This window comes from Lagopus leucura, unplaced genomic scaffold (assembly GCF_019238085.1).
Source record: "Lagopus leucura isolate 7727_CA_CO unplaced genomic scaffold, USGS_WTPT01 Super-Scaffold_1, whole genome shotgun sequence".
In the NCBI taxonomy this organism is placed as follows: Eukaryota; Metazoa; Chordata; class Aves; order Galliformes; family Phasianidae; genus Lagopus; species Lagopus leucura.
The window spans coordinates 38,148,775-38,158,667 of NW_024962250.1; the positions used below are offsets into that span (position 1 = coordinate 38,148,775).

At 48.9% G+C, this 9,893-nt stretch overlaps 1 protein-coding gene across 1 annotated transcript; it reads right to left on the bottom strand.

Annotated features, from left to right (window-relative positions):
* Positions 1–262: 262 nt before the first annotated feature.
* Positions 263–9,627, bottom strand: DACT1 (dishevelled binding antagonist of beta catenin 1). Its single transcript, XM_042866296.1, has 4 exons — positions 9,301–9,627; positions 7,124–7,256; positions 5,392–5,547; positions 263–3,135 (listed from the first exon to the last, which is right to left on the bottom strand). Exons 1-4 carry the CDS (start codon positions 9,625–9,627, stop codon positions 1,286–1,288), a joined length of 2,466 nt encoding a protein of 821 aa, XP_042722230.1. The 3' UTR covers positions 263–1,285.
* Between the last annotated feature and the right edge of the window lie 266 nt (positions 9,628–9,893).

Here is a 9,893-nt window from a genome sequence, read left to right on the forward strand (position 1 = left end):
AAGCAAGGAGGATTAATATTACATTTCCATCTGCTCCACAATGCAAGCTGCTCATAAGCAACACCCTGAAGAACTGCAGAATTGCAGAAGTTGGAAGGATCCCCTGGGATCATCCAGTCCAACACCCTGATAAACTGGGCTCCCTACAGTAGGTTTCAGAAGTGTCCTCAGTCCCATCCTGCCCTTAAAAATGCAAGTCACTGGAAGAACAAGAAGAGCCATGGCTATCCAGTTCTCTCAGAGCACAAATCACACACACAGCAACATTTTAAACTTGCTCCATTTCCTGCACGACCGAATTCCAGGGAATGTTAACAGGCCACATTAAAGAGACACTGACGTGGTGACAACGCCAGTACAAAACCATTGTAAGATTGAGTCTGTCCCAATGTAACAAACTTAAAAAAAAATTAAAACAGACTGTTTATTACAGCATATGATGTGTTATATTAATTTACACAATGATATATATATATAAAAACAGCCATTGATGATGTACAGTAAATTGGACATCAACAGGAATATTAAAACTACTGATAATCATGCACGTGACATGCATATGGTTTGTTTTTCTTTTCAAAAGCAGTTTTACACAATATACTGAAGTTACTAAGCCTTGGTCAGCTGCTCCAACAGTTTATTCCAAACAACACCACAGTCCGCACCGGGACTCCCAGGAAATCAGAGCCCAGTGTGCTCCTGAGAAGGCAACTTAACCTTGGAGATGGATTTACCAGGAGGATTTACCTTCTTTCCTCACAGGAGAAGGTTGGGGGAGGACAGGGCCAGCTTCAAGAAGAGAATCAATGAGAAAAAGAAACAGAACAGGCTGGACTGTCAGGAGGAACAAGTTCAAGATGTGGCACCAGGAGCAGCAGAAAGGGACAAGCAAAAACACTGAGACCACCCACACTCCCTCCCCCTTTTCCCCTAAAAATTTATGACCTTAAGCTGTTGATACCCTGTATAAGACCCAGAACTGGAAAAATCTAGGCAAGGATGATCCATTCCCAAAAACATGAGCCTTTTTTTCCAAGCCTTCTGATACTATGCACTGGAGGCTGTTCACCACTGAAATGGCAGTGTTATGGTTTTTTAGACAAGTGTAATGGTCTTTTATTTCCATTTGAAAGGCACTAGTATCCACCCAAGTTCAGAAGACAAGCGACATAATTTACCTTAAGTTTTAAATATTTGTATTAAAAAAAAAAATCTGTGGTAATATGTACACAAAAGCACCTTGCTTCCAAAAGCAGAAACAGATACATTCCACCAAGTCACTTCACTAGACGGTCGTCATGAGCTTCAGGGAGCCTGACCGAAAGCGCAGGATTTTCTTCTTGAGGTTATGGGAGGCTTTGATTTTGACAAAGGCCTTTGCCGCATTTTCGTGCAGCTCCGGAGCGGTGACGGTCTGGATGGGGAGCGTCTGGACAAACTGGGACCAGATGAGACCCCCACTCTCATCAGAGTCGCTGGTGGTGGTGCTCTCCCCGACGAACTCCACCTCGCTCAGGCTGGACTCGCTGTCTCCGAAGCAGTTCGTTGTGTAGTTGCTCTGCTCATCCTCACTCGTGTCCACCACTGTGGAGTGGAACAGAGACTCGCACTCTGCTGAGTACTCCGAGTCACTGGCCACGTAGGCGTAAGGGCTGACATACGGCAGAGGAACTTGAGCGTAGACTCCTACGCCGTCCCGTCGGTTCCTCCTTGCCCTCCGCAGCGCCTCCTCGTAGGAGATCTCCGCTGAAGACTTCCACCGGCGGTAGTCGGCCCGCTTGTGTTTTGGTTTGGCCACCACCACCTCCCGGCCGTGTCCGTGAGACCTGACCACAGATTTATGCAGACTGGCTGGCCGCCCTTGGAGGCCTGACTCTGGCTGCAGACCGCCGCCGCGCTTCCCCCTTGAGGAGGGCTTTTTCAGTTTCTTATTTGTATCCAACTCATCGGGAAAGCGGCACTTCTTGCCGGTTGACTTGCCTTTCTCCCGCAAGGCCTGAGCACCGTTCTCGAGCCCGTTGGCGAGGTGTGGCCTGTGCTTCAGCGCAGAGCTTTTCAAAATCTTGACGTTCCTGGTGCCTTTGTGGAGCTTAACGCTTTGCTGCTGGGCTGGGATGTACTGGGCGTTCACCAGCAATCCGTCATCGAGGCTCTGAGAGGAAGAGCCCTCGCTTTTGAAGTCCAGCGCGGGCCTCTCCTCCACAGGAGGCGACGACGAGTGAGCCGCCTGCGAGCCGCCCTTCAGCAGGACCTTTTTGGGCGGCTGGCTGACCCTGGTCTCTGGCTGCAGCACCACCGGCTTCCCTGGGCTCTCTTTGGGAGATGCAGCGAAGTGCTGGCTGCCTTCCTTGGGGACATCCCCCGTGGCAGCCACCGCGTGCCGGCTGAGCTCTGCAGGCACCGCCTTGGCACCCCGCGGCTGTTGCTTGCTCTGGAGTTCGCTGGGTGGAAAAGCCGCTGGCAAAAGCACCTTTCTGCTCTCCACCTGCTCACCACCTGCTTCCCTCGGCCTCTGCTTGAGCGGGGAGGGAGCCGTGTTCTCTGAAGCAGTTGCCCCGCTGGATGGCAAGCTCACTTGCTTTGCGCTCTTCAGGTTCACCACGTTGCTGTGTGAAACCGCCCCGGCAGCCTGCCTGACACACATGCTGCCGTGTCGCAAGATCCCTTTGGTGGGATCGGCGTTGAGACTTGTCCTTGGTTTGTTAGTCCTTACAGAGTGAGTCTTTCTCTGAACCAGGCTTAAGATGTAGCCATCTATCCTCTTGCTGGCAGACGGGCACGAGGCAGGCCAGGAGCCCGGCGGGAGAAAGGCATCGGTTGCTTTTCCTGAGTCTGTTTCAGATCCGGCGCAAACATCGGTAATGTCACAGCCAAGCCTCTCCTCTTCTCGCTGGGGGTTCTCAGTCACAGGGAGAAGGAACATAGGACTCTGCACAGCTACCGCATGGAGTGGGCTGGGGTACCGGTAGACGTCACTCCCGTTTTTAGACACCAGATCGCACTGGTACTTTGGGTGGACATCTGCAACGACATCGAGGGAATTTGAGTGCGGTGTGGACAAAGAGCGACACACAGAGCCCGCGGTCTGGTCCTCATGTTGGCTTTCTTTATTATAATCCATCCAGCCTATGAGATCTGAAAGGCATTTAGAAGAGTTTAGAGCTTGCCAGTGACAGTTCTGCTGCTTTTCACATGCTGTCAGGAGCACCGGACTCATCTATATAAATGCTTTCACTACAGCCTACAGCACTGCTGTTCAAATAGGAGAAACCTCACACTCAGGGATGCTGTTCAACAGCTGTAAAAGGGTCTGAGGGTTTCTTCCTAACTGCATCTATGGAGGGTTTGTGCCAATACGACTTCTTCACTGAAAAAATAAAACCCAGAGCCCTCTTGGGTCCAGGCTGCTGAGAGCTTCTTGTTCTACATCCAAGCCACTTAAACACCATGTTTCTGTGCTACACTACTATACTACTTGTATAACTCACTGTGGGTCTCAGCATGCATGAGTTTTATATTTTACTCTGTTAAATGCAAAGGGAAACATGAAAACATGGACAAGAGACCAATAAATTGCTTCTAGCTTATTGACAAGCTTCACTTCCATATTTTTCCAAGTATATCTTGGAATATAAAAGAAAATCCAGATTATTAACATGAGCATCCTACCTGTTTTATGACTGTAATAATGTCAGTTCACTTTGAACAATAAAGAATTAAAGAATGGGAAATAGGCTAATATTTCCACGTAAGAACAAGAGCGCAGGTCAATACAGCCAGTACCCAGGCCTTGGCTCTGCAAAGAGAGTTCTTTAAGAGAAATCCAGTGCCTTTCAAGATGCATGAGTCAGATTTAATAACTAAGGCACTTACGTCGGATATAAGCAACCTTAGCAGCAAGGCTTCAATCCAAGCACCTAAGATCATGATTTTATTAAGGTCTAGTTCACTTGATCTTCTTGGTTAGGGGGACAACCTAAACAATCCTGGCAGATCACTGTCAGTCCTGTTTTCTACCCTTGGGCTAGAAACTTCAGCCAGAGTGCTCAAATTTGAAAGCTCAGTGCTTGCTCCTTATCTTAGGTTTATTTCAAAAGAGGTCTCACATACTTTGATGAAATTAGCTGATAACGATGATGCTCCTGTGTGGGCAGGAGAGAAAGGGAAGTCAAGAACAGGAACTTCCTCCAGATCACCTCCCAGTTTTCCCACATTTCCTAAATTCTATGTCAGAGTCAGGAAATGTTGCCAAAAAGACTTCTTTGAAACATGCCAGACTGAGAAATTTCATTCCTATAAATGAGACAGCATGATTAACGGGAGCTTTAGATTTTTGTGTTGCATACAGAAAAAAAAAAAGGAAAGTAATCTGCTGAAAAGCCCTGTGCATGTTTTTATGTTTGGCTGATACACCTTTCAACAGGGAACATTAAATTACCTCAAGCTGCTCAAAGGATAACTTAGAGGAGTTCTCAGCATCTCAGAATCAATGTATCCCAGGCTGAATTTTCCCGTTTCTGAGTCAGAAGAGCTTGAAGTATTTTATCCTCGATTCATAAAATTTCACTATAAGTTAACCTTAAAGAGCAGAATGGAAATTGGAAATACTATGGTTAGGAGCACCCTCCACAACCCAGACTGGACTAAGGCTTCTGAATGAGCGTGGCTGTGATGTCAAGCAGTAATGCTCAATCACAGAAGTCCTACTGAAGTGTCCTTCCTGGACAACAGACAGAGGTGGCCTTCCTATTTTACTGTCATACATGTTAAAGATTGCAACTTCAGCCTAATGTCAAAGGAAATTCGACAGCTCTGTGCCAAAGAGACAAAGTACTTTTAGTCTGTTTGTGATGTCCATTCGTCTCTAATATATAAACGGAGAACAAAGCTCAGTCACCTGGGTGTTGAGGACCATCAGAACTGAACAAAAGACTGCAGCAAACAGAACGACTTGCAACCTGCAGCTAGCTCCCTACTCAGTCACTTGCAGCAATGACAATGGTACATCTATATTGCATGGCTGCAGAGGTAGCTCCAATTACTGCTATTTAGTAGAAATGCTTTTCTTAAAGAAATCACGAGAAATTAGCCGACTAATGTGTTTTTGTGCATATGTACCACTGCCCTCTGCTGGGTAGAGCAGCTGCCATATTTTCACACGTTATTTTCATGTGCTTACAGGGGCAGATTCACAAGCAAAGATGGAGCAGTGGAGAAGAAATGATCCTTCTTTGCAACACATGTACATGATAGGCACTGGAATCTTTTCAGAGCACAGCACGTCAAATGGAAAGAAGAAGGGTTAATCCAACCCAGATACTCCTGAGGCAGTATTTCCAAAGCCAAAGCCACCTCCTGGAGTATGATGCATTCGACCTGCTTTTACTATACCTGCAGATTTAGGGCGTCCATCTGAGATATTCAGTGTTGCCTCCAAAGGGCTGCAAAAGCAAGTGCTAGAATGGCAACTGGATAAACACTCACTGAAGACAGAGTTAGACGAATTGGAGAGCGATCCAGAAGCTCCATCACTCAGCTCATAAAACCCTACAAAAATAAGAGTTTGCATTTATATTAGTTATGTCTACATAAAGTTACCATTTGTGCCCCTAAAAAAGCAGTGCAGCTCATGTTTATGTTGGCTTACTCTTGCAATTAGTATGGGGATTTCATTCAGTCGTCCAAAAAAACAGCGCACAATTTAGTAATATCCTTACAAAGAATCCTGTTTAACAGTAAAGCACTTAAAAGAACACAACTTTGCTCAACATATGAAATCTTAAACTGCTTTTTTTAAGCTTTTATAGGGGTTGAGGTTTTAACTTTAACAGGGGATTACGGATTTTAGCAAGAAGGCTCAAGGCTGTGTTGGCCAGCCCACTCATGTAACAGTGCATTCTACCTTCCACCGCAAGCTCCCCAGCTATCACTTGACTGCAGATCTTTGCCAAGAGTTGGGGCCAATGCTATCCATTATTTTCATCAAAGTTCTGGACAAACATGTAGTATTTAGGATGACAAGAAAGGAGTGCAGGCAGAAAAACTTCCAGGTAAACCGGGTCTACTTTAGAAAAATGCAACACACTATAAACAAGACTTAAATTGTACATTTAGGAAAAAGGAATTCTGGGCATGTCTACAGAATGAGGATGCATTCTGGAAAATGATACTCCTGGAAAGGACTTAGTCAGCATGGAAAAGCAGCTCAATCAAGCTTAATGGTATGGCCAAAAAAAAGGCTAACGAGATTGTTGGATGTACAAAGAGACTAATGAATAGCAGGTGGGAAATGACTTCACCAGCCTACATGGCAGTGGTAAGAAAGACATTAGAATAGTGTGCCTAGTCCTCAAATCTAGCAAGCTTAAAACAAAGCTAAAAAACTGGAATGGAGCCATAAAACTATTTAAGAGCTTGGAAAAATGCCTTGAAACCAATGACTTAATGAACTGACCTGTTTAGCTCATCAAAAAAGCCTGGGAATTAAAATATATAGCACCTCCAAGAGGAGAAAAGGCTTGGCAGTAGAAAGACCTTAGTCTACAGGGAAAAAGCATTTGAAAAATCAGTATGGGAACGAGTCAAGTTCAAATTAGAACTAAGCAATGGTTTTAACAGCACAAGTGATTGCTTGGTAGGTCCTCCACTCCTCAGTGCTGTCAGAACAAGCCTAGATCCTCTGTGGAAGGCTCCCCACAGTTGAATACCATTTACTGGCTCCAATGCAGTCAGAACAGAATGAAATTCAATACAACAGGGATTAAATTATTAGACTCAGCACTCCACCTGGTTATAAGATCAACTCTGACATCTTTCCTCTGCCATTGGTGCTTCCTTTTGCCACTTTCCCTGCAACCTCCTTCCTAATATGCAGGAGGAATGGAAGTTTTGTGGGTGGCCTTGAGAAAAAAATTGACCCAAACACCGAAAATCTTAATTCAGCCTGAAACATTTCTCTGCCGAAAAACAGCAGCCTTTCCAACAGCAGGTGAACTTTCCCAGTTGGCACTAATTATCAGAGCGTGAACGTGTTACAGACATTCGTGGTGGCAACACTAAGAACTGCAGGCAGCTTAATTCCAGGTACCATGGGAGGCTCTGTCACGCTGACCATTGGCCTCACCTGAACTTGGACGACTGTCTGTCTCAAGGTGTTCATCTGTCGTTTTTTCCACGTCCAGACGGAGGTCACTAATTTGCTTATCTAGCTCTTGCAACTGATTTAATAGGCCAGCATCCCTCCTCCTCAAGCAGTTCTGGAAAACAAGATGGCAAACATCAGCTACTTCAGTGGGGCAAGCATGAAGGGGTTCCAAGGACAATCAGCCTTCTGCATTCAAGGCCATGTGAATCCCTTTTTCTTTAAAAAATAATGATAAAAACAGGAGAAAGTCCTGACATTCTAGATAGGCCCTCTGGATAAATACTTAACTGAAGAATTATGCAGGCACTCCACTCCAGCCTCTTCCAGCCTGTTCTACATAAGGAGCATGCCCCACAATACACTGTGCTGGCAAAGCACTCTGTTGCAAGAACACAGCTGTAACAACAAAGCTGTTCTGTATGATATGGTATAACCAGACCTGTGCATACAAAATGGGTCCCTTCAGTGAAAATACAGCCTTGCCAATGTAACAGGGGATGTTCACCAGCACAGTGATCCAGTCAGAGTGCACATCTGTTCACACAATGGGATGGAACAGCTCTGCCAACAAGTGTCTGTCGTGAGGGAACCGCCTCGTTCTGCTGCAGTGTAAGGCCATGTTCCACCATATAGGCAGCAGGATTCCCAGAGCTGGGACTGCAGCCCTTTTATTAGTTTAGCAGTGCCAACAGGAAGGGTCATTCTTCCTTTTCTCCCATTATAATTGTACAAAATTGCTGGGAGATGAACTTTAGGGCTATTTATGAAGGGAATTTGATGGCATAAAATAAGCAGTAAGAAATGATGCTGTGAGGCAGTCATTAACCCACGGTCAAGCAATCAGTTTCCCTGTGTGTATTACAGTGTTGCTTATCCATCACCTGTTCTGCTTCATACTCTTTAATTGCTCTGACTTTGGGGGAAGCAGGAGGGAGGTTTCTCTTTTTTTCCTAAGTGCATCATTTGATCTGAGCCCAGCGGTGCTCTGATACGCTCAGAGCAAAGAGTTTTGATGCTCTAGACCCATTAAATCAAGGACAACCTTTCCCCGGGGCTGGGCCAACCCTCAAGCAAAGGGAAAGCAAATGCTGCTAGTATTAACGAGGCCATTTGAAGCTGTGCTGGCATTGAACACCATCCTTGGAGAACCAAAGGGACGAGCCAACCTTTGCCCACCTTTCAGAGCAGAGGGTTTGGGTGGTGACTCTGCGCCACCTACTGCCACCAGCATCCCCAACCAGCAGTGTGGTTGGTCCCAGTCTGCAATGTCAAGTGCACGAATGGATCGTTATCAAGGATCCCTTTTTTTGGGGGGGGAAGAAGTGGGGGCAGTGAATCCCCGCTACTTCAATACGGCTCTTTGGCATCCCTTACTGTGCAAGCAGCAAGATCGTTTCACTGGCATTTTGTAGAGGGAAACCATTCTTGAAATGGCACAATGAATGTGCCAAAGCCAAAAGAAGCCAAAAAAAAAAAAAAAAAAAAAAAAAAAATTAAAAAAAAAAAAAAGGGAGGGGGGGAAACAAGCAAATAAATCACGCAGTCCTGCCTCTCCCTCGGTGAAAGCAAATGCTGAGCCGTGCACAAAAGAAGGCCAGGCACAGCTGTACGCTATTTTCATTGAAAAATGATCTGCCGCTTCTTGCCGCCTTCCATCTCTTCCCACAGAAGCGACAAAGCGCCTTCCCAACAAAAGCATCCCTTCTTTTAAGGCGCCCGATCCGGGCCGTGCCAGAGCGCTCGTTACCTCCTCTCGGGGTTCCAACCCAGGAGCTCGCTTCTAACTTCCATTCAAGGCAACGGGAGCGCATCTCTTGCCTTGAATGGAAGTCGGGTCAGGCAGCCTCCAGCCCGGCTCAGGGAACCAAACCGAAGCGAGGAGGGAACCTCCGCCAGAGCCGGGGCCGCCGCCGTGCTCCGCTCGAACGCCGGCTCTCCCGTGCCGTGCCGTGCCGTGCCGGCGTCCTCCGCCCGTTTGTCGCCGTGGCGCGTCCCCGAGGGATGCTGCGGGCAGCGGGCACGGCTGGGACGGGCAGGCGGCGGGATAACGGAGCCCGGCACGCACTCCCCGGGGAGCACCGCAGCATCCCCCGGACCGGCTCGGTGCCGCGGGACGCGACGACGTTCCCCGCCCCAGCCCCCCGTGCCCGGCTCACCAGCTGCCGCCGCAGCAGGAGGATGTTCTCCTCCAGGAACTTCTCCTCCAGACTGCGCGGCGGCGGCCCCTCGCCCTGCTGCTCCCCGCGGCCGCCCTGCGCTCCCGGGGCTCTCCGCAGCAGGAGGCTCTTCACCAGCAGCTCCTGCCGCTGCCTCAGGTACTCCAGCTCGCCCAGCCCGGCCAGCGTAGCCTCCAGCCGCTCGCGGGTTCGCTGCCTCTCCGCCTCCGCTTCGCCCTTCTCCCTCCAGCGAGCATCGGGTCCCCCCGCCGCCTGCCCCAACCCCGGTCCCGCCGCGGCGGCGGCCGCTGCCGGGCTCGGCTTCATCGCGGCTCCGCCGCTCCGCTCCGCCGCCGCTACGGCTCGCGAATGGGCCGCGGGGCGCCCGGCTCCCTCCCCGGCTGCAGCCGCCCCGCGCCCGCCCACCGCCGCTCCGCCCTCCTCGGGCTCCCCGGGCTCCACGCCCGCTTCCTCGTCCTCCTCCGCCTCCTGCGACCGCAGCGCTCCGCCTCCCCGCCCGAGCCCCCGTCGGGGTCCGTCTGCCCGCTGTGAGCCGCTGGAAGAAGACGGAGCCCATCTGCTCCTCCGAAAGG

Excerpts from the sequence above, each read along its gene's own strand:
- DACT1 (XM_042866296.1), bottom strand. The coding sequence starts at position 9,627 with ATGAAGCCGAGCCCGGCAGCGGCCGCCGCCGCGGCGGGACCGGGGTTG. Across the intron at positions 5,548-7,123 it reads AGACAGTCGTCCAAGTTCAG|GGTTTTATGAGCTGAGTGAT; the intron begins GTGAGGCCAATG and ends TTATTTTTGTAG. Across the intron at positions 3,136-5,391 it reads TGGACGCCCTAAATCTGCAG|ATCTCATAGGCTGGATGGAT; the intron begins GTATAGTAAAAG and ends AATGCCTTTCAG.